This window comes from Natrix helvetica (genome assembly GCF_964273705.1).
Source record: "Natrix helvetica genome assembly, chromosome: 5".
Classification (NCBI taxonomy): domain Eukaryota; kingdom Metazoa; phylum Chordata; class Lepidosauria; order Squamata; family Natricidae; genus Natrix; species Natrix helvetica.
The window spans coordinates 62,709,203-62,734,242 of record NC_138551.1 but is presented as its reverse complement, the minus strand read 5'-3'; the positions used below and the strand labels follow the sequence as shown (position 1 = coordinate 62,734,242).

At 38.9% G+C, this 25,040-nt stretch overlaps 1 protein-coding gene across 3 annotated transcripts in view; it reads right to left on the bottom strand.

The window, feature by feature from the left end:
- PLPP4 (phospholipid phosphatase 4) overlaps window positions 1–25,040 on the bottom strand; it is a 187,523-nt gene that overhangs the window by 106,199 nt on the left and 56,284 nt on the right. For all 3 annotated transcript variants that reach the window (XM_081955958.1, XM_081955959.1, XM_081955960.1), the window contains exons 3-5: window positions 17,481–17,571; window positions 14,817–14,880; window positions 13,820–13,944 (exon numbers count right to left, since the gene is read on the bottom strand). In XM_081955958.1, coding sequence (XP_081812084.1) covers window positions 13,820–13,944; window positions 14,817–14,880; window positions 17,481–17,571 — 280 coding nt within the window. The remainder of the gene's footprint in view (window positions 1–13,819; window positions 13,945–14,816; window positions 14,881–17,480; window positions 17,572–25,040) is intronic.

Below are 25,040 nucleotides of genomic sequence, written 5' to 3'. Positions count from 1 at the left end.
AGCACTCTTTAGCCTTCAACAGCAACGGTTTGATCAGAAGTGCAGCAGGGGTGGGTTCCAGCAGAGACTACTGCCCATTTGCTCAGGGACGAGCTGTGCGCGCATGCACAGTACAAATAAAATTGCTTTGTACCTGCACAGAAGCAAAAAACAAGATGGGGCCACCTATGGTGCCGCCGGGAGGACTGGTTCGGGGGCATGGCAGGCTTGGGTTGCTGCTGATTCCAGCGACCCAGGACGCCAAGCTACTACCAGTTCGGCCGAATCGGTTCAAACCGTTAGGAACCCACCACTGAAGTGCAGCTCAGCCGGTGAAATAACTAACCAGAAGTGAAGCTGGAGTGGATGCTTGCTGGAAGATAAGGCAGATGGTGAGACACAGGGCAAGGGGCAGGGCTGAACCCCACCACTCCATGGGCTGGATAGTTTGCATTGGCGGGCCACCTCCGCCCTGTGAGCCATAGTTTGAGGATCGCTGTGCTAAATGATCAATTGTCCTTAGAGGAGGCCCTCTTCATATTTGCTATTCACCCGGTGAATTTAGATTTTTCCAGGGTTAATATTGAAAAGGACTAATAAATCTAACAATATGACTGTTATGTTCTTGGCCTCTTCTACCAAAAGTAATTCCTTTCCTAAGCTTGATTCTCACAGTCTCTTTGCCAAGAATTTATTAGAAAGAAAGGGATTACAAGACCTCCAGCAAATGAAGTATTTCCCAGGATACAGCCAATATAGATTAAGGCAATGTTCCCTTATATTGCTTTATTACTGCTTTTTTTGAGGGAACTGGAAACTGGAGGGTCTTGTCATTGATAAGAAAGGAGCTTGGAGAATTGCCTCCTAATTAGTCTGGGAAATAATCATTACAGATTCACAGATTATGCTATGCCAAAACTGATTTTGGTTTAGCTCCATAGTATTAAAACTGTGTTCCCTAAAACCTTAGGGTTTCCATGAGAATCATCCAGGGTTTGAACATGACAATTTAGTTTGCACTGTATTAAATTATTATTGCAACATTACTTGTAACATTTTATTCAAATAAAACAAATTGCATAAAATGTTTTCATTAATGCATTCTGGATTAGTTTTTCAGTGTTTTCGTCACAATCTTCACACTGAAGATTTCTCAGGTTCCTTAAGTTTGAAGACACTGATTTAGCTCAATGTAGAAACCTAGCCATAATAATTTATAAAGCATGGTTGATCATTTTTTGTTGTTCAGGTTTCCCTCAACTACTTCACTGAAAGTCATTTCACCGGCATAACTTCAAGCTCTCAACTAATATTTGCAGCATGGGAGTTGGGATCTATTCTATTTCTACTTGATCAGCTTTTTGTGAGACAATGAAAAGGAATTGACAGACACATATCCATTCTCCCCCAAAAGTGTTCTGGCAGTCATTGGGCTAGAAGATTAGATTAAGAAAAAATAAATAAAAACAACTAAAATATAGCAACAATTCATTTTAAGGATGTATATCCCTGTATGGAAATCACCAACTTTGTGGGAGAGGGGGCGGTATATAAACGCTAATAAATAATAATAATAATAATAATAATAATAATAATAATAATAATAATAATAATAATAATAATAATAATAATAATAACAACAACAACAACAACAACAACAACAATAATAATAATAATAATAACTTTGTGAGGAGAAAAAAGAAACATTTATCATCCATGTAATGGCTTTCCATTCATATATGTGCATTTGGAGAAAACCTTCTGATTTAAAGGCATAAAAAACATATAAGAGTTATAATATCCATATAATTTTAGGGAAGTTTATTGCAAAAACTAAACTACCGTATTTTTCAGACTATAAAATGCACCAGAGGTAAATTTTAAAAAGTTTTTGCACTCTGCATTCCTCCCAAACCTTCTGCATGCCTCATTTTTTGCAAAAAAAAAAAAGTGGGGGCATGCAGAGCTTTGGGAGGCTTGTAGAGTGCTCCTGAGGGTTGGGGAGGCCAAAACAAGCATAAAATTGGCCGTTTTTCGCAAAAAAAATGGGAGCATGTAAAGGCTTTGGGAGGCTTGCAGAGTGCTCCTGGCGGCTGGGGGGGGGAATGAGCCAAAACAGCCCGATTTTTGCTCATTTGTCCCCCACCAGCCACCAGGAGCACTTTGCAAGTCTCCCAAAGTCTCTGCATGGTCATTTTTGCAAAGGGGGGAGGGTTTGGTAGGCCAAAAATGCTGTATTCAGTGTATAAGATGCACCCAGATTTTCACCCTCTTTTTTGAGGGAAAAAGGTGTGTCTTATAGTCCGAAAAATATGGTAATACAAACTAAAGTTAAAGAACCAAAAAGAATAGTAATAAAAAATAAAAAGTGCTAGAAAAACAGAAAAGAATGTATTCTGACTTAGGCTTCCTAACACAATAAAAAGCGCATAATTATGTTCAAAACCCCTCTTTTTATTTCAAAGGCTGTGAATTAGTCATTCACAGCCCGTAATGAGTTCAAAATAGTTGAAAACAGTTCTACCAAACAAGAGGCTGCCAATGTCCTTCGGTATAAAGCTGATAAGCACCCATCTTTATCTTCTTTGAAAACACTGTCAAAGATTTAATTAGCAATTAGCTTGGCAAGGCCACATGGAGCAAAGCATCCAAACGGAGTTTCAGAAGGTAAACTGACCAGCATGAACCAATTTGCTTCCTGCAAAGACTCATGTGCCTTTGCTCCTCCTTTATGCCTATGGGAGGGGCCAATCACCTCCAAACCTTACTCCTGAGTTGTCCCTTCTGTTTTAACTGTTCTTGTCTCCTGGCAGTTCTGCGCATGCGCACACCAGGAACAGGGGGAACCTGTTACTCTGTCTCACTGCTGTCTGACTCTGGAGGCTCCGGAGGCAGCACATAACTCCCAGATGGCCTTGGCCCCCTCTCTGCCTCTGATGCAGAGCCCTTGTCCATGCCTTCCCCAGACTCCAAGACTAGCCCATGTTCCTCCCCAACCTCCTCGTTGTCTGACTCTCAATAAACAACGTGCTACAACAAAGCGCCTACCCTGTACTCATTGTACAGCACCTACTACATTCACTAGGCCCAGGAATTTTTTTTTGCAAAATTGGATATGGCGCAGGCATACCAGCAGTTGCCTGTAGATGGCTCCACAGCGGAGGTTCAAACCATCGTGACGCACAGGGGTGCATTCAAATGCCATCGCCTGCAATTCGGAGTTAGCATCGCCCCTGGATTGTTCCAAAGCGTCATAGAATGGCTTTTGCAGGGGATACCAGGAGTCATCCCCTATTTCGACGACATCTTGGTATTGGCTGCAAACGAGGCGCAACTTTTAAGAAGAGTTAGAGTTGTTTTGACCAGAATTCGCGAAAAAGGCCTCCTTCGCGAAAAAAGAAAAATGCAAAATTAACATGCCAAGGGTTGAGTTTCTGGGGTACATGATTGATGGCTCTGGGATTCACCCGACATCACAAAAAGTAAAAGCTATCCAGGAAGCCCCTACACCTCGCAATCAGGCCAAGCTGCAGGCATTCCTCGAGCTCCTTAACTTCTACAGCGTCTTTCTCAAACAGAAAGCCACCGTCGCTGAGCCTTTGCATCATCTTCTCTCCAAGAATGCCAAATGGTCCTGGGGCCGAACCGAGACCACAGCATTTGCCATGGTCAAGTGCCTTCTCACTGCTGACTCCCTGCTGGTCCAGTACAGCCAGACCCTGCTGCTGGTGTTAACTTGTGACGCATCGCCTTTTGGCGTTGGCGCTGTCCTCAGCCACCGCATGCCCAATGGCACGGAAGCCCCTATTGCTTTCTACTCGTGAACCTTACCTTCTGCTGAAAGAAACTACAGCTAAATGGACCGAGAGGCTTTGGCTGCAGTAGCGGGAGTCAAAAGATTCCACGAGTACCTTTAAAGCCGAGACTTCAAACTTGTGACGGATCACAAACCATTGTTGGGGCTACTGGCTGGGGACTGACCTACCCCGGTATCTTTGTGTCCGCGCATGACCAGGTGGACTGTTTTCCTGGCTGCTTACTCCTACAAATTGGTTCACTGCCCTGGTTCCACGTTGGGACACGCTGACGCTTTGAGCCGCTGTCCCCTACCTGAACTGCTGGCTTACCCCACTCCCGAGACACCGGTCCTATTTATTGACTGCCTGGACTCTGGACCTGTCTCATCCAATGACGTTGCCCGTTTTTCTGCTAAGGACTCCACTATCAAGCAGATCTTGAACTGGGTATGGAGGGGGTGGCCCAAGGGGACTGTTGGGGCCGAATTTAAAATGTTTTTTTACTAAATGTGATGAGTTGTCGGTAATCAAGGGATGTTTACTGTGGGGGGACCGGGTGGTTGTTCCAAGCAAACTGCGAAAGGTAGTATTGGAGATATTACATGTGGGGCATCCTGCCATTGTCAGGATGAAATCCTTGGCTAGGAGCTACGTCTGGTGGCCTAACATGGACACGGAGATAGAAGAGTGGGTGGCTACCTGCACTCCGTGCCAGGAATCCAGACTTCCCCCAGAGGCGCCCGCTAAGGAGTGGGAGCGCCCTCAGGCACCCTGGTCTAGGGTGCACATTGATTTTGCTGGCCCCGTTCATGGCCAAACATTCCTCATTGATGTGGATGCATATTCGAAATGGTTAGAGGTAGTCCTGATGACCTCTACCACAGCAGAGGCGGTCATCAAGGTGCTACAGAGACTTTTCTCCATGCATGGCCTGCCCGATGTCTTGCTCTCAGACAATAGGCCCCAATTCACAGCCATGCAATTCGAGACCTATTTAGCAAGTCAGGGAATCAGACATGCCCTGGTTGCGCCATTCCATCCGGCTTCCAATGGTCAGGCAGAGAGAATGGTGCGATCGGCTAAAGAGGCCCTCACCAGAATGGGCCCGGATGATTGGCAAACACGGGTTGATCACTATTTACTAATCCAACATATCACGCCAAGCGCCACCACTGGGAGAAGCCCCTCTGAGCTTCTTATGGGTCGCCGACTAAGGTCCCACTTAGACTGGCTGCACCCAAACTACTCTGCTACATCGCCCCCAGACTCCACAAGCAAGATTCGAAACTTTAGTGTAGGGGATTCAGTATACGCCCACAACTATGCCGGGGGGACTCTGTGGATTCCTGCTACGGTGATCAAAATCATTTTTTTGCTTTTTATTTCAATTTCTTTAACTTCCTAAATTGTAATTAATTGTTCCTTTTTTTAGAATTGAACTCCTTGGGTAACTTTTCAAACCTGTCTGTTCAAAGGTCTAAGTTTTAAGATGGTTGATAGGCAAGTGATTAGAAAGTGAAGCTTGGGAACTTAGTGTCCTTTAAAAGGCTCCACTACAACTGTGAACAAGATGGCTAATCCCTTTCCCTCCTGGCACTCAACTCCATGGAAGACCACTGTCCTACAAGATGCCATGCAAGGACCAATCATTCAGAGTAATATGGGCGATCTCCTGTTCTCTCCTTATCCAGAAAGGTTCCAAAGAACCTATATACTCACCAATTCTTTTACCTTTGCTGCAGTCATTGACTACATTTTTTTTCAGAGACATCTTATTTTGCTAGGCCTCTCCCTGAAGTCCAAGTCTTCTAGTTTCCAAAACGTTGCAGGGATTGTTTTACAGGTCTCATTTGTTACACAGGCCATATATCAGCTATCAATGACTTAAACTGGAATTACCATTATGTATCAAACTATACATTCTATACACACTATACATATGTAGGTGTGGCATGACTTGGTGGGCATGGCAGGGGAAGAATACTGTAAAATCTCCATTCCCTCCCTACTCCAGAGGAAGGTTACTGTAACATCCCCATTCCCTCCCGATCAGCTGGGACTCGAGAGGCAGAGAATAGATGGTGGCGGGGCCAGTCATAGATGGTATTTACCAGTTCTCCAAACAACTCAAAATTACTGCTACCAGTTCTCCAGAACTGGTCAGAACCTGCCGAATACCACCTCTGTTATGCATACATTGTAATTTACTTCCTATTCTTCTTCTCATCCCAAGAATTGATACTCATTACCATTACTAGTATGTTTAGCAAATCCAGGAAAATATGCTGTGCACTAAATGAATAAATAAATAAATAACAGAATAGCTTGGACAGAAGGAATGATATGAAAAAAACACCAAACCTAGGAGAAATGTTGTCAGTTCAAAAATGACTTGCAAGGGCTTATTAACACTTATAAATTGGACTCTGAACCCAACCAGGGAAACATTATAGCTAGGAGAAAATTGCAAGACTTTTCTAGTATGTTGCTTTCTGATTACTTGTAATAGAAAGATAAGCAGCAGAGAAACTCAAATTATTGTGAGCGTTTTTAAAATGTCAGAAGTTAATTTAAAAGGTTTGGAAAATGCATTGTGTATACTATTTCAATATCTTCACTAATTCAGCCAGGCAATTTCCTTGTGGCCAACAGCAGTCAATGTTACTCCATTTCAGGTAGAACCTATGCATGTCTCTACCTGATGATTTTTTTTCTCATTTTCCCTCTGTAAATGAAAGCAAAGTTAAATTTCATCATCTGTCCAATCTATTTTTGCAAACTTATCACATAGGCTTCTCTTTAGATTGTATGATCAAATCCCCTACTGGGTTCTCAGATCTTGTAATCTAACATAGCTGCAAGATATCCAGAAATGAAAGTATCCATAACGTCAAGACTTAGAAACTGTGTCATATATTATTAATGGGTGCAAACAAATAAAATGGGATGAATTCAAATGTGAATAAGGCCTTTGGCTTCTCATAGCTTGAAAAGAGAATTAAACAGATTAATGGAGGGTAAGAATAGCAATTATTTTTAACTATAGTACATGGGGGCTTGTAATAAAACGTTGCACCATGGATTACTCTGCTCAGCTAGGGTTATTGTAGGATGTGCTGTGGCTTTCAAAATGCTTTTTGGTTTTGCAATTAAGTGTCAATCAGTGCCCTGTGTCCAAAAAGCATGCCCATTTTTTCCTTTCTTTCAATGGAAAAGGCTCTAAGCTGTCACATCCTGCTTTTACATTTCCCAGAAAATGCAAATAGGTATAGAAAAAAAAAATCAGCAGCACTTTCAATTTACATAGAATTTGTGAATCAACCAAATAGCACCTCCAAGTAGACGCAATATGTCTTGATTATTAATAATTTGACAGTCTTTTTTCTTTATTGCCATACATTCTTTTTGTTAAAATATTTGTACACTGCATCATCCCATTTTAAAAGCCCTAAAATGGTTTGCAGTGAAAGTTTAGACTGCTCATATTCTTCAGCACCTTAAACAGTTATAACAAAGCAATTATCCTAGCATTCACAATTATAAGGACTGGTTTAATTGCCTGTTATACAGAAATAAGTGGGATTAAATGTGTGGGCTAAAAGAACGAAATGTAGTTTTAGGTCACCTTCAACTCTTTCTTCTGGAACTAAATGTTGTTTTTGCAACTCTCGCAAGTAGCAGCTGGTGCTTGAAATCATGCATTCATTACTAGTAGGAAATTCCAAAATTGATGCACTGACAAATTGTTCTTCAATTGCTCAGAACAGTAATCTATTTACAGTAACAAAGAGCAGGATGATGTTAAGAAAAATAGCTGCTCTGATTTAATTTCCAAGTTTTATCAATGAGCACCTGGTTGGATGACTTGGCTTGCAAAAACAACAACAACAACAACAACAACAACAACAACAACAACCCAAGCCTCTTTAGAAGAGTTTCCAAAACGCTCTTTCTGCCTGACATGGTTTAAAGCCAAGATTATATTTAACAAGGGACTTTGGTCCAATAGAAATGCTTAGTAAATATTCAAAGGGCAAGACATTTTTGAAGATAAATTACCCTACAGAATTCAAGCCTTATTGGGGGGGGGGGAATCTTCTTGGCCTGGCATTGATATAATGTCATTGATTACTTGAACCTGACACCAGACTTTGCGGAAGAGATCATTTAATTATTTTGCTAGAGAACACTGAAAGGCTGCCAATTCTTTGTGAGTGTCTTATTTAATTTAAATCATATAAAGGAAACCAGACAGAGATGCAGATAATTAAATAGTTAACTCCATTACCAATATTTTGTTGGCATGAAATCAATCTCAATTTGCAGTGCCTCGGGTTCAATACCACATCTCATCATATTTTGAACAGCCCTAACAACACACCCTATTACATGTCAGTTCAGAAGCAAGTTCAATACAGTTATCATTATAAAGTAAATGAGTATAAGATTAGATCCTTAACGACATCATAAAACATTAAGCATGTTAACGTGTACCAGTAAGTCAGAAGTCTGATAAATTCTGCCTTACTTTGGGAAAACTCAACCATTCCCTCTTGGCTGTTCCTGCAACAAACCACAGAAATACTTTCATGATTATTTTTGGTTAATATCATATAAGAATGTATCACTCACAGATTACTTTCATGCAGTCCTTGGTTAATTTAAAAACCAATCAACCACTCAGAACTTGCAGGTCTTCTAGTCCAACCCCCTGCTCAAGCAGGAGACCTTATAATACCATTTCAGACAATGGTTGCCCAGTCCTTTCCACCCCCTCTTCAATAGTTAATTTTACACTCATAGTAAAAGTGAACTGTCCCTTCCCTTTCCTATGCTCTGTTTCTTAGAAGAAATATATCGCCAGAAAGAACCATCCACAGACATAGTGGCACAGTGGTTAGAGTGCAGAACTGCGGGCTACTTCTGCTGCTCACCGGCTGCCAGCAGTTTGTCAGATAGAATCTCACCTGGCTCAAGGTTGACTCAGCCTTCTATCCTTCCGGGTGGGTAAAATGAGGACCCAGATTGTTGGGAGAAATATGCTGACTCTGTAAACTGCTTAGAGAGGGCTGGAAAGCACTGTGAAGAGGTACATAAGTCTAAGTGTTATTGCTATTTGCAATATGCATTAGCTGCCTTTGCTTGATGCATCTCTAGATAAATGAGGCCAAGGAACATAATCTTTTGAGGAAGTCTCTGCCTTGTTCCTACCTTTCAAAAAAATAGTGCTGGAAACTAAGAAAAAATTCTTCTCATTTTCTTTACTAAGCCTGAAAAGCAGATGACAGCTCTGATTTAGGAGGGGGAGGACGGGGGAGGACGGGGGAGGGGCTTTTGCACAACATCATATTGCACCAATAAATCAATTTGGCATCTGGATGCAATAAAGAGGACACATTCTGGGGCCCTTCAGGGAAGCAATGTCGTCCCAAGAAGAAGGCCTTCTCTGTGGTGGCTCCTGCACTTTGGAAACTACTTTAACACAAGAATATTGTTGGGCAATAATACCTGGCTTGGGCTTTGGAATCAGGATGTTTCAAGTCCCCAGTTGAATGGCTAAAAAGAATATTAGTTCTGATCACCATTTTATTGTTTTAATGATATATTAATTTGTAAGGGGTTGATTATGATTTTTTTCTTGTCCAGAGCCACATGATCTGAGCCATAGAAATGGTTTAAATAAACAACTCAGAGAAACAGCACACTGCTGATTTATTAATAGTCCTTGGGAAACTTAATTGGCTTAAGTTGATATGAGAAGATAGGCATTGTGGAATCTGAATTGTTTTTATAAGGTCAGAGGTGGGTTGACGATTTTTCTACTACCGTTTCAAGGGTGCTCCCGCACGTGCAACGCTTCAGCGCATGTGAAGAAACATCCGGGTGTGTGGCCGGAGCCTGTTGCCACTGCTACTACCGGCAGCAACCCACCTCTATATAAGGTAAAGGTAAAATTTCCCCTGGCACATATGTGCTAGTCATTCCCAATTCTAGGGGGCGGTGCTCATCTTTATTTCAAAGCTGAAGAGCCAGCACTATCTGAAGACGTCTCCGTGGTCATATGGCCAGGATGACTAAATGCTGCAGGTGCACGGAACCATATATATATATATATATATATATATATATATATATATATATATATATATATATATATATATATATATATATATATATATATATATATATATATATATATATATATATATATATATATATATATATATATATATATATATATATATATATATATATATATATATATATATATATATATATATATATATATATATATATATATATATATATATATATATATATATATATATATATATATATATATATATATATATATATATATATATATATATATATATACTGTGTGTGTGTGTGTGTGTGTGTGTGTGTGTGTGTGTATAGCTAGAAAACCAAGGAGTCAGAAAAAAAGAAAAAACTTTCTCCCTTTTCCAGCACCTTAAAGCTACAGGACATGAAATTAATTTTGAAGGAACCAGGTTAATCTCCAAAACTGAACACTTCAACAAGAGAATAATTATGGAAGCTATCGAAATATCGAAACACCCCCACAACATGAATAAACTACTGATGATATCTCCCGTCTACCAGACATCTGGAAACCAGCCCTAGTCAACAAACGAGCCCCACCCACCACCCAGGCGGTTACAACATGAAACAACAATGGACACACAGCCAGCACCAATCAGCACCAATCTAAACTATATTGATTTTAGCAAGATATTGCTCAAAAGTAATAACAGCTGCAATGAAGCTGATGGGCAGATATCCGAAAAATGAAAATAATACATAGATGGTAGAGGATAAAAACCAGTAGAACATAGCACTTCTATGCCAAGAATTCACAGGCACCTACATATGTACATGCAAAAGAAATCTACAGACAAGAAATTTGCATTAGAAAATGCTCGACATCAAAGATCCAGAAATAAGTAAACAGGGATTAGGAGATCAAATTTACATCCACTCTCAACTACAAAAAGCTTGCTTAACATATTTTACCAGGTGGTTGGGAGGAGGAAGAATTAGTGAGGCAACCGTATTCATTTTGAAACCCTTCTTTTAAAATTCCTAAACGTAATTTTTTACACCCAACAGGACTGATACCAGCAACTGTGAAGTGAGTGACAGTATAAAATTAGGTCTTTTGTCATGCTTTGCACACTTTTGTCAGCTGTTGCTTGCTACTTTATTCCATGTGTAGTCTGCTAATTGTCTTCCTGCTCATTTGAGCAATATAAAAAAGAGGGTATAAAAATACAGAAATGACAGTATTTTCTCAGGCAGCAAGAAGACAGGAACAGGCTGACAAAATAAAACAGAGTGCAATTTAATACTGTCATAATTAGCCTGCAAAAAAAATCAGAGTGAATTGGTGCCAAGAACAAATGGTGTGATTTATTGCAGGAATTCATCCTGTAGCCCATTTACCATTTGGTTGATTAGAAGGCATGTGGTTTATTAGACAATAAGCTAGCACAATTCTCATTAATAAAATGGAAGGAGAACACCATTTTTCAAGAGGTTTGGGAGATGTATGCCTGAAAATATCAAAAATAGCTGAACTATAAATCTATATTAACTGTTCAGCAACTTTTACCCTTAAGAAGCATGTTTTTTTGTTCCTAAAGAAAATTTAGGCAGGAACGACTTACTACTTTATCCAAGAAGTAAAGAAGAGAAGAAAATGGAGGAATTCTATGAACATCTGTATTCAGTTAATAGATAGATGTGTCTCTCCATCAACAAAAAGAAGAAAAATGATTCTTCTGCTGGGTGAAGAAGCATCAGTAGACAATCTAACTATTAATTGTTCAGAAGAACTGTTTGTTGGTGGGAAAAATCAGAACAAAGTGGACAGGGGCAGAGAGAGACAACTTGTTCTGAGAATTTGAAGGAATTTACCCAGAACCTTTGGTAAATCTGGACAGCAGCCATCTCAACAACAGTGATCCTGTTTTACTTCCTTCTGAAAAGTGGATTATTACTCATTTATATGCAATACACTTAGAAAACTGACTTTTTAAAAAAGCTGTATAGCATCACACATGCAGAACTGATACTCACTTGCATTTGTTAGTTTATAATTTGTCATATACAGTATACATAACTAGGCATTTGCCTATAGCATTATTGTGTGTGTTTGTATACTGTAAGTGTATGTGCATAGAAACATTTATAAATAGAATAATATACCTATATTACTGTAGTCTTACATATATCTTTTCCTGCCCAGAATAGCAACGATCACATCTTTGACACATATTTTATGACTTCAAATAAAAACATTCAAATCAGTTGAAATCAAACTGAAAGTACTTGACATAATTTTTTTACAATTATTTAATTGCATTTCTCTTCTGTTACCTTAAAAGTTATCTTTCAAAGGCAGATTCTTTGGAATGGGGAGGAACTCTGGGAAAGTGTGCTACACAACCTGGGGTACATTGTATTCATTGCAACTGACCAACAATGATTAGCAATTTAAAAAGACTTTGTAGCAAAAAATGATACTAAACGAGGACTGAGTAAATATTTCAGCGAAAGAATCATTGCCTCACATATTGTGCAGGTGTAAACATTTTTTTGTTTATAGGCTGCCTGATTCCAAATGTCTCTGGGGAAACTTCCACTTGAAAATCAAGAAAAAACAAATCACTGAGAAACAGCATAAGGGATCAAAACAACTATAGGTAGCCCTCAACTTACGACTACAATTGAGCCCAAAATTTATGTTGCTAAGCGAAACGTTTGTTAAGTGAATTCTGCCCCATTTTACAATCTTTCTTGTCAGAGTCGTTAAGTGAATCGCGACAGTTGTTAAGTAGTTGTTAAGTGAAACTGGCTTCCCCATTGGTTTTCCTTGTCAGGAAGTCACAAGATGTGATCATGTGACACTGCAACTGTCATAAATATGAGCCAGTAGCCAAGCATCTGAATTTTGACCACATGACCATGGGGATGCTGCAACGGTTATAATTGTGGAAAACGGTCATAAGTCACTTTTTTTCAGTGCCTAAATGAATTGTTGTAAATCAAGGACTACCTGTACCAATTATCTGAAGGGCTTCCTTATCTAGGGACAGTTACAACTAGCACACTAGATGAATATGTATGAAAGGCCTTTACCTGTTCTTCCAGAAAGGACTATTATGTCTAATAGGTCCCTCAGGATGCATATCAGTTTCATCCAACACTTAAAATGAAAAGTCCCCAGCAACAGAACCAATTCTGAGTTGTTATTTCTGATCCAGACCTGCATATGATTCACAATATTTCTACTTTTCCTCTAAATCAGGGAGTAGATTTATGGCCAAAGACTGATGCTTTTTCTTTCTTCCTTCAAATATCCTAGTCTCTTTGACTTTTCTGGGTTTAACTCACTTTTAAAAACAGCTACAGAATCATATCCAGCAGACAATTAGAAAAGCGTAAGCCCTTCTGCTCTGGGCCATTGCTCCATCCAGTGCTTCCAATATTTAGTTTGGTGGCACCAGAGGTGGTATTCAGCCAGTTCTGACCGGTTCTAGCGAACCGGTAGCAGAAATTTTGAGTAGTTCGGACAACTGGCAAATACAACCACTGGCTGGTTCCACCCCCATCTATTTGCTGCCTCACGAATCCCAGCTGATCAGCTAGGTTTTCTTCCGTTGCCCTGCACAGGAGGGCAGGGCAACAGAACAACGGAGCTGGAAAGAAGGTTAGTGGGGTGGGGTGGGAATGGGGATTTTACAATATCCTTGCCCTGGAGGGGGGTGAAAATGGAGATTTTATAGTATCCTTGCCCTAGAGTATGGTGGAAATGAGATTTTGCAGCATCCTTCCCCTGCCATGCCCACCAAGCCACGCCCACCAAGGCACACCATGCCCACAGAACTAGTAGTAAAAAAAAAGTATCCCACCACTGGTTGGCACTCTCTCTGTCTATCTCCTACATGTCCTGCATATATCCTCTTGGAAGCAGGAAGAAACAAAGCAAAGAACAACATTTGGGAAAAAAAACTTACAGGAGGAGTGGATGCTGGGAAAGCTTTTCCTTCCTTCTGACACAACGTTCGCATCACCCGTGCAGTGCATTTCAGAGTTCATTATTCCATCCGGAAAGCAGCGGTAAAAGAAATCGGGACGTGGTCTACAAGAAACCCCAGGAACATTTGATATGGAAGAGCAGTCATTAGTAAAGCCTCCAAGTGATCATTATACTAAGCTGACTGTTTCTGCTCGGGAAGCTCTTTTTTTTTCCCCACTTTCCACGGAGTACAAAGTGCTGAAGGAAATTAATTAGTTATTTTCATCCGAAGCATTGTGACCATGAAAGCAGTTAAGAATTCTAACCGCCTAGAGTTAAACCAAGGGGTTTATATGAGAAGACCATTTTGAAAAACTTAATTGGCTTTTTCAATCTCATGGAAAAGACCACACGAGGCACTTTTAAAAGGTGAAGAAAACAGAGGATTCATACCGGTATCATGCAATGAACTGATTTCAACTGAGCTGGTTTATGGGAGTAGGCAATTAAAATTAATTCCTTCTACATTTTCCCATACAAGATTTCATTTCTCCAAGTAAAGCAAAATGGAAGTTGCTTTAACCTAAACACTTTTGTGAATTGTTTTGCTCTGCTCCCTACATACAGGGGGAAAATCATGTGTATGTTTTTTTTCCCCATTACAATACCCATTAAGGTATTGTAAGCACCCTTTAAGGTGCTAATTGTGTACTTGGGTGCTCCAAAGTTGATCTAATCTGAAGCACTGCATAATATTTTCTAGCTGTCTAAGCAATCTACAAAGCATTAATTTCACCAGTTTTTCATTTAATCGCCCATTAGTTTCTCTACCTTTACAAGAACATGTACTACAATAGTAGCAATAATGATGAAAACCAACCCAATGTCTTTGAAGGTATTTGGGGTATTCTCCCAAACAAGCTTTTTGCTTGTCATTTTCATCCAGAATCATTATGGCTACCTTGGTGTATATTGAATAATTACTCAGGACTTACCTCCCCACTATTAATTTAATAGTGTTTGTGCAGAGTCCATTTAAAGCAAGAGCCAAGGACACAGCTAAAAACAAACAAAAAAACCACATAAAACCACAAGATATGCTTTAAATTTGCAATCAGTACTCAGAAATAGGCTCCTATAACGTTTTCAGAAAACGTAACTGATAATTTGATGAAATATGAAATGTTTCCAGTGGGGTTTTTTTCCCCTATGATCTTTCTATCCTATGATAGTGAATTCTTGTCTCATGCCTTGGGAACCCACAAATTCGTTCAGGATAAAGATGGATTCATATTCTATCCCATTACATCAACAACATATCAACAAACCATTCCTTCCTCTCAACTTACTGCCAATGAGAAGGGTTATATAAACAGCTAACAAGGGTTGATATACTCCACATGAACTAGAACAAGTTTTTCTTCCTTTATTCATCTCCTTTCAAAAGATGAAAATGTGTTTTTCATCTTTGGGGGGGTGCTTTTTAGCTTTCTTTTTAACTTTTAATCTCTGTTTTAAGACAACTTTTTAATTGATTTTTTTTTTGTGCACTGTGTGCCTTCTGATGAATGCTGACTCCTGGCAACTGGCTGGACAATTGTGGACTCCGCAGTTTTCTTAGTTTTTGGAAGTGGCTTGCTATTTCTTAGGCTGAGAGCGAGCACGACTGTTCCAAGGACACCCGGCTTGGTTCATGGCAAAGATGGGAACAGAGCTTAGTGTGTTCCAGATTCTAGCCAGGCATCTTAAACCCTACACTAATTTAACTCTCTATGTCAGGGGTGTCCAAACTTGGGAACTTTGAGACTTGTGGACTTCAACTCCCAGAATTCCCCAGCCAGTGGCTGGCTGGGGAATTCTGGGAGTTGAAGTCCACAAGTCTGGCTGGGGAATTCTGGGAGTTGAAGTCCACAAGTCTTAAAATTCCCAAGTTTGGACACCCCTGCTCTATGCAGACATAAGAACATTATTTCATCAGATGCAAAGAGCTTCTGGCTTTTCAAAACAAAAACAAAAACAGTAAGTCAGAATACCAATACAAAACCAGGAAATACTGCATCACTCAATAATTGCTCCAGATATTTCCAGAGGTCCAAGAAAAATTGAAGTTCTTTCATCAATTGTTTTTTAAGACCATCATAAAATTTGTTGGAAATCCAAATAACCGTATTTACCTGAAAGGAAGGTGGGAGTTTCTCTTCTCAAAAAATAATTACCTTTGAAATGGGAAACTTGAGTTTTAATCATTAAATAGAGGCAGACACTGTTGAAAGCAAGCAGATAGATCAAAAGTGGAAGCCTGTAGCCATAATAACAAGTGAGTGCCTATAAGATTTTTCCTTCTGCCGAAGTGAGACTTAGAACTAAAAAAAATGAATGTTTTGAGCCCACTGATTGAAAGGACTTCATGCAGTTTGCCCAGTCAGTAAAGGCAAAGCAATAGCTACTTCTCTCTTTTGTCTCGTTGTAGACACACGCTTTTAGAGTAGAGATTAATAAGAGATATTAAATTCTCCTAAACTGTTAAAAGATTTCATAATGATGAATAGGATCAGAAATTCAAAGTACTCTTGCTAGGACAATGGTTCCTGAGCTCAGTAAAGGTTCCCCTCGCACATATGTGCTAGTCGTTCCTGATTCTAGGGGGAGGTGGTCATCTCCGTTTCAAAGCCAAAGAGCCAGCGTGTCCAAAGATGTCTCCGTGGTCATGTGGCCGGCATGACTAAATGCCGAAGGCGCACAGAAATGCTGTTACCTTCCCACCAAAGGTAGTTCCTATTTTTCTACTTGTATTTTTTACGTGCTTTAGAACTGCTAGGTTGGCAGAATCTGGGACAAGTAACAGGAGCTCACTCCATTACGTGGCACTAGGGATTTGAACCGCTGAACTGCCGACCTTCTGATCGACAAGCTCAGCGTCTTAGTCACTGAGCCACTGAATCCCCCCCTTGAACTCAGTAGGCCTACTTAATTACTACTATCTTTTTCTTCCCTACTGTCTTCTTTTTCTCTCTCTCCTTTCCTTCTCTGTCTAGTTAATAGATAACTCAATTTATTTTTTTCTCAAGGGAGGGAGATCTTTAGTTGATCTGTATAGAACATATTGTTTGCATATTACTCTATCAATACATTGTGACAACTTTAGAAGAATCAATGCAAAGGAAAAGAATCCTAGTACAGTGATGGTGAACCTTTTCAGCACCAAATGTCCAAACTGGAACATGCCTGCATGTGTACATGTGCTGGAGTGCCGGAACCAGCCAGCACCAGCCAACTGGTTTTCACGCGCACCTGTGCATTCGCACTGGCCAGGTAATTTTTGGGTTTCCGGCGAGCATGAAGACCAGCTGGCCAGCGCGCATCGGAAACCAGAAGAGCAGGTGGCGATGGTGCATGTCCCCACAGAGAGGGCTTTGCGTGCCACTTTGGGCATGCATGCCATAGGTTTGCCATCACAGCCCTAGTAACTGTAAAAATGAGGGGAGGAGGAACTGAAGGCCATAAGAGATGATGATGTTGATAACAATATTTTTCAATTATTATTTATCAGTACAGATACCAAACTTTTGAAAAGAAGTTTTTTTTTAATCTTCCAACATTTCCGGAAGAAAACAATTTCCCATCACTTAAAACAGAATTTAATGTTATTCTTGGCATACCTAGCAAAGCTTCTTTAATTTCAGTCTTGTCTGTGCGTCGGATTATTTTCACCACAAAAATGACAGCCAGGGGTGTCAGGAATGAAATGGCCTACAACAGACAAACATATTAAATGTTACTGCTGTATCTCTCCATCAGAAATAGTAATTTCCAGTCTGCTTCATTTAGATGGGATGATCATCTGTTATTATTGATAACAAAGCTGCATGAACCCAAGAACAATAATAATTATTGTAATAATTAATTACTATTATTATGAAAAGAGAGACTGAATTCTGAATCTTAACTGATACAAACAAAGTAGAGCTGTAAACGTAACAAGGATCAGCTTTCAAAATGAAAACCAAACTCTGAAGCGGAAGCAATACATTACAAAACATCAGGACAAAGATTTTCCAGAAATATTCACGGCTTTAGTATATCCTATGTACAATTCAGTTCAAATTCAATTCAAGCCTTTATTGACAATGAACAACCTGTGTACAATGAGATTGGATGAGCCTCCCTTGGTGCTGCTTCCCCAAGACACAAAATAAATCTCAATGTATTTTGTACATGAAACATATGCTTACGGAATGTTCTGATTTTTTCAGGATCGAATTATTCTGTCCAATCCATTTTCTCGCCAGAAGGATTTATTTTCCAGAGAGTATACTTCACAATTCAGCCCCTTTAAATTTTTAAAAAGAATTCTATAGACGTTATGTCAGTCTGCAGCTCATGTGTGCCTTATTTTCCCCTCCTCTATTTTTAAGAGTGCTAACCTAAACAAGTCTCTGATTGTGCCTTTAAAATTCACAAAAATGAATGTATGAATTTTATTTATGAAAGGTTCGTGATGGCGAACCTTTGCAGCACCGAGTGTCAAAAAGGTTGTGTGGAAACATCACACGCATACGCATATGCTCGTCAGGATCACACTCCGGAAAAGCCGAACTTCCGAGTTTTAGCGCCCTTGCCTGTTTGTCTTCTGGGTTTGTGACATGTATGCACGTGTGATGATCAGCTGCCCTTCGTGCTGAAAACTGGTGTGCACATGCGTGCCGGCCAGCTGATTGTTGGGCACGCATGCGCACACCAGTTTTCGGCACGAAGGGCAGCTGATCATCACACATGCAGGGTGCCACAAACCCAAAAGACAAACAGGCAAGGGCGCGTGTGCCGGGAAACATGGCTTCGTGTGCCACTTTGGGCATGCGTACCATGGGTTTGCCATCATGGGTTTAGGACATGGGTGTCCAAACTTTTTTTCAAAGAGGGCCAGATTGGATGAAGTGAACATGCTGGAGGGCCGAACATTTTCCCCTTTTCCTCCAGCGAGCTCGCAGCTTGACGGAGGCGAAGTGTGTGCGCGCGCGCGAAAAAGAGGTGGTGGGAGAGAAATTTGAAAGGTCTTCTGCTTTCGGAACTCGGAAATACCCCCCCACTCCCCTTTTCCTCCAGCGAGCTCGCAGCTTGACGGAGGCGAAGTGTGTGCGCGCGCGCGAAAAAGAGGTGGTGGGAGAGAAATTTGAAAGGTTTTCTGCTTGCCGTGGGCGGGCCGCATTTACATAGAGCAGGGAGGGCTGTTAAAGGGCCGTATTAAACCACCCCCCAGGCCGCAAATGGCCCGCGGACCGGACTTTGGACATGCCTGGTCTAGGAGGTCCTCAAAGATGTGCTAAAATGCACAGTCTCCCATCTTATCTGAGAGAAATATATCTGTACTTCAACCATCCAAATTCTCCTGGATTCATGATATGGCTGCATGCGTAGTTCCCTGCTATTTGACATGACGGCCTTCACATTCAATAAACTCCAGGAGTCAAATATAGAAAGCTTTTAAAATAGGCAAGCAAGCAAGCAAGAATAATGTTATGCTGGCATGAATGGTTTTATGAATAAAACTACAGCTTTTCTATTAATAATTCATACAAAATCTTCAACTTATTTAAAAATCTAAGTTCACATTGCCACCATCCTATTTTTTTCATTGATCTTGGGGTGGAGTCCTGGCAACTGAATGGAGCTTGAGCATTAACTGGCTGGATGTCCTTCCTGATGTCTATGTGGAGTTCACAGCAGACAATTAATCATTGCATCCAGAGAGAGAAATATCTGCCGCTACCTAGAATTGAATTCACAGCCTCTTTTTTTTGTTGTTGCAAAATTTTTATTGGTTTTGAAATATATAGGGAAGGGTAAAAGGGTGTACAAGAAAATTTTTTGCAGCTTCCATACTGGTGGCGAGAATCTCACCTAGAAACTCACAAATTTAACAATCTTAGAACTAAAATATAAAAGAAAGCATCAGAACAAATTTAACCATTATTATCAAACATGTGCTCTACTGTTTTTTCTCTGTTACTTTTGTAGTATCAACATTTACAATTATTCCAAATACATTCATTTTTGTGATCTAAGCCTTTTCGATATTGTTTCTTCTTCCCTGCCTCTTGATTGTTTGGCGAGATATCTACCTCTAGGCCACCGTGACACTCTGTCACCACCATAAATGATCACTGCTAAAGCTTGTCATGTAATAATATACACCTAACAGTCATAAAATAGAGTATTAGGAAATATATTATTCACTATATAGAGGAACCTTCTTTAAATCTGCATATAATGCCATATTTCCTTTTCAATTTTAATTTCATTTTTTCATTTTCATTTGTTTAGTGCCATTCCATTTTCACAATCATTTCTCCCAACCCCAAGAGTTTTGTATGCACCTATTTTCTTGCATATTTACCCTAATAAACTGTACCGTATATATTTTGCATAGTTTTTTCTTCTATACGATCCTAATTTTTTTTAAAAAAAAGAGAAATATATAAAAATAAGAGAATATGTCATATTCCATTGTAGATTTCTCTGCTTTAGTGTATAGATTTGGGATATGCAAGCAGGGGAAGTTTATATAAATTTCAAGCTTCCATCTTTAAGAATGAATAATGCTACAAAATGATTAAGATGTAGGCATTTCTAGTTGTCTGGGTTGATAATGCCTGTATATATACCAACTTTTATGAAGAAAATGTTTCAATAACTAGGATTAGCATAAAAATAAATTAATCCACAGAAGTGAGGGAATAGACTGTGATCCAAACAGACAAGCACTATCCCGGATACCTCAAGGGATGAGAGAATCTCAGTTTCTTATTAAAGTCCACAGAACATATTAAAAAGCTATTCTTGAAATATAGGGGATATTTGATTTAATGTGACATGAAGACATACATCTGATTCAGAATCCTATAGCACCACATGTATATTTATGTGTTTTAATCCACAGCAAAAAAATGGAGATTTCAAATCGCAAAGTTCACTTCATAAACAGAAACCGTGAAAATGTTGACTGAAAAATGAAAACATTGAACGAATCCATATTGTAAATTATCATATACTAAGGCTTGGCACGAAATATTCTTGTTCATATCTGTGGACAGATCTTCTGTCAAAGTGAGGCGTTTATAACAAACCGAAATGAAAAATAGTTTTACAAAACAATCATAGGCTGTGTTTTTAACCAAGGATTTGTGCTTGTTTTGTTTTTTAATGAAGGTATTATGGTTTCTAATTAAAGTGTTTGCCTGAATTGGCCCTATTCCTGTTCCAGCTTACAACAGCAACGAGGCGACATGCTCATTTACAATCGAAAGGTCAGGTAAAATGGAAACACGTGGGGCTTTGTGTGCCGTGAAAAATGCCGTTCTCCACAGATTCTCCCACAAGCTTCATAAGCTTCATTAGTGCTGGAATACTGACACCATTCATCATTTCAATTTGCTTGTGCTGCTTTGAAAGAAAGGACTGTCTCAGAGTTGCAGCAGGATCAAGCTATGAATTGCATAGCCAACTTCCAAAAGCCAGTTAGGCTTAATCTGGTTGAACAATACTTACGTTGCAAAAAAATAAAAAATAAGAGAGAGGGGAAACAGGGCACAAAGCTTTCCTTTCTTTGGAAAGCCTCCCCCGTTTGCTCTGCTAGACATAAACAACATTATCATTCTGGAGTAACTATGTGCAACTACAGTATTATGCTTCACCTGATTCTGGATATCTACACATAACACAAGGACCCACACAGATAGAGAAGTACATGCAGACACTGTGTTCCACGTGTACTCAATTGAATCAGTTTTAAAATGTGCCTATGTACAGTATATCCAATGCATCTGTGAATCAATCAATTGATGAATACCATTGTTTCATAAATGAATCATATTATTAAACTCTGCTCAGTGGGAAGGGAAGTAAAATATATTCCCACTATGTATTTCCAGGTATGTTAAAACAGGATTCATAGCCACATCAAATCATGCATTGTTAATCTTATAACTGCATTTTTGTTAATGATTTTGAAAACAGTAAAAGGATAGGATAGAGGGGGGGTGGGAAAGGATAGGATAGGATAGAAGTTGGAAGGGACCTTGGAGGTCTTCTAGTCCAACCTCCTGCCTAAGCAACCAACCCCCTATACCAGGGGTGTCCAAACTTGGCAACTTTAAGACTTGTGGACTTCAACTCCCAGAATTCCCCAGCCAGCTGGGGAATTCTGGGAGTTGAAGTCCACAAGTCTTAAAGTTGCCAAGTTTGGACACCCATGCCCTATACCATTGCAGACAAATGGTTATCCAATCTGTTCTTTAAAACTTCCAGTGTTGGAGCATTCACAACCTCTGGAGGCAAGTTGTTCCACTGATTAATTGTTCTGTCAGGAAATGTCTCCTTATTTCTAGGTTGCTTCCCTCCTTGATTTGTTTCCCTCCATTGTTTCTTTTCTGTTTTAGCTTCCAGTCCCGTAATCATCTTTTCTAATGCAGTATATTAACTACTCAACCGAATGCTAATGATGTATGGCTAGGTATTTAAATACAGTAAGTCCTCAATTTATCATCACAATTGAGCCTAAAATTTATGTTGCTAAATGAGAAATATGTTAAGTGAATTTTACGACTTTTCTTGCCACATTTGTTAAGTGAATCACTGCAGTTGTTAAATTAGTAACATGGTTGTTAAGTGAACCTGGTTTCTCCATTTGACTTTTGCTTGTCAGAAGGTTACAAAAGGGGATCCCATGACCCCGGGACATTGCAACTGTCCTAAATGTGAATCAGACCATGGAGATGCTACAACGGTCATAAGTGTGAAAAATAATAAGTCGTTTTTTTAAATTGTCATTGTAACTTCAAACGGTCACTAAGGGAACTGTTTGTTGTAAGTCGAGGACTACCTGTATATAATATTCATTTAGTCATTCTTTTTTTTTCTATTTTGCATGCAATTATTCTACTATGAAGCAGTCTAGAGGAACAATCTAACAAAAGCTAATTTTGATAATTTTGATGGATTACGGGAAGGGTTTCTCAATTACATTTTCAGGGGCATGCAATTTTTCAACAGACCTGTAGTTACAGCTTTCAGTTTAAAAAAGACAATAAAAAGAAAGCTAGATAGGCCTGTCAGTTTGTTTTAAGGAACACTCGAATATTTATTCTTTACTGGCTACAATTATCTTATTCAAAATAATCCAATTTGTTGCACATGTCTCCTACAGAGAAGGAACAGAGATAAAAATCATTCAGGTGAATTCTTATTAATTGAATTAGTTTGAATTTCTGAAATATAAAAATATTTCCAGGGCACCATATTTGCCTTTTCATAAAAGTGTAAAACTCTATGTATCAGGGTAACTTTTGATGGCATAATATTCTTAAGGAATGTTATTTATGCAGACTAGTTAGACATGTACAAAAATGTTTATTATAAGAAAAATGTATTAATACTTTCACAAGTATTGTCCTTACTGTTTGTTTGTTTAACTTTTTTATATTTATTGTAAATGCTCCAAAATTTGCAATAAATGCAAGGTGAATATAACAGAACTATTAAAAAAGCAAAGCAAAGCAAATTTCTAAAACTGGACACTACTGCTGCCAGCTATAAGTTATTTATTTTTGTTTATTTCTTCATTTAATATATTGATTACCCAAGACTCTCAAAAATTCTGGACTGCTTACAATTAAATTAAAAGTAAACAATTAAAAGATTAAAAAAAGAAAACAATTACAAAGACAGAGGAGAAGGGAAGGGAAGGAGATGGAGGGGAAGTCCAAGCTGAAGTTAAGAACTCACACTTACGTAGTACTACCCTTGTAAGTATAGCTAGAAAGTTTATATTAACCAAGAACAGTGGCAGATACAATTTTACAAAATTACTCTTCCAGACACTGAAAGAATAGAAAAGAAACCATCTTTTGATCCCCTTTGTATAACATCTTGATTAGATGTTAAATCAATCTGGGCTTAAAGTTAAAGTTTAAAGTTTTGACAATGAACTCCATGTCCCTGGAGATTCATATTCTCTTCTTAACAGTTTTTTCACTGCTGCTAATATTGTTGTTGTAGTTATACTTTTGACAATAAACAGGCAGACATTCTGACAGTTCAACATGAGGGAAGAAACAATTCATTAATTGCTGTTGTAAAAATACCATGTTTATGAAATTGTGGCCAAGGTACTACCACCACATCATATTAATGTAACAAGAGAGAGGGCACTGTCTTTCAACACAACATACAACAAACGTGTGTGTACAATTATTTGTCCTAAAAACCAAGAACATTGTTTACTCTCACCCAGTTGCCTCTTGAAAAGACACTAAGTTTCACAAATCCTCCCAAAAAGGCATTTCAGAATTGTTCTTTCTTTGCTATAAGAAATCCACTGACAAATCACATTTAATAGTTATGCTGAAAAATACTGTCTTTCACTTAAATATATTTCAGCTTTGACAGCATATTTCATGCCAATCATAGTTTTTTTTACTGAACTGTGGCTGTTTTATTTATTTTTTATTTATTTTTTTAAAAAAATGAGTGGATAACTAGGCTACCTTGTTATCAAATGAAGGAAATTTTCCTCCTTTGAAATATGAATAACATGTAGATAACAAAGTTTACCTTTTGTTTAGTCACCTCTTTAAAAGCAGTAGTTTGTATTGGAATGGAACACTCAAGTAGCTCTATTCTTCTCTAAAGTGTTTTGGTGGAAATCGCAGGTTTTCAGGGTATATTGAAAGATGAAGGCTCAGGAATCCTTCTCAAACAACTGTTTTGTACAATTATAGGATATAAGAATCAAAACTGTCCAGATTTTCTTTCTTTCTTTTTTCTTTTCTTTTCTTCTTTCTTTTTCTTTTCTTCTTTCTTTCTTTTCTTCTTTCTTTCTTTCTTTCTTTCTTTCTTTCTTTCTTTTTTCTTTCTTTCTATCTTTCTTTCTATGTATCAATTTACCCACCCAAACATCCATCCATCCACCCAATTTCAAGGCATTTGTAGCATTATCTATGCCCCAGAAATGTTAGAAATATAAAAGGGACCACTTTAAATTAAATGACATTTTGCTGAGCAAAAAAAAAAAACCAACCCCAAAAGTTTGCATATATGTTCAAAGTGTTTACTAAAACGATTAGGAACCAACTGATACTAAACGTAGAGAGGTCCTTAAACTCCTTATTCAGCCAACCTGACTATTGTGCCAAGGCAGGCATAATTGCGTTTCTAGCATCATC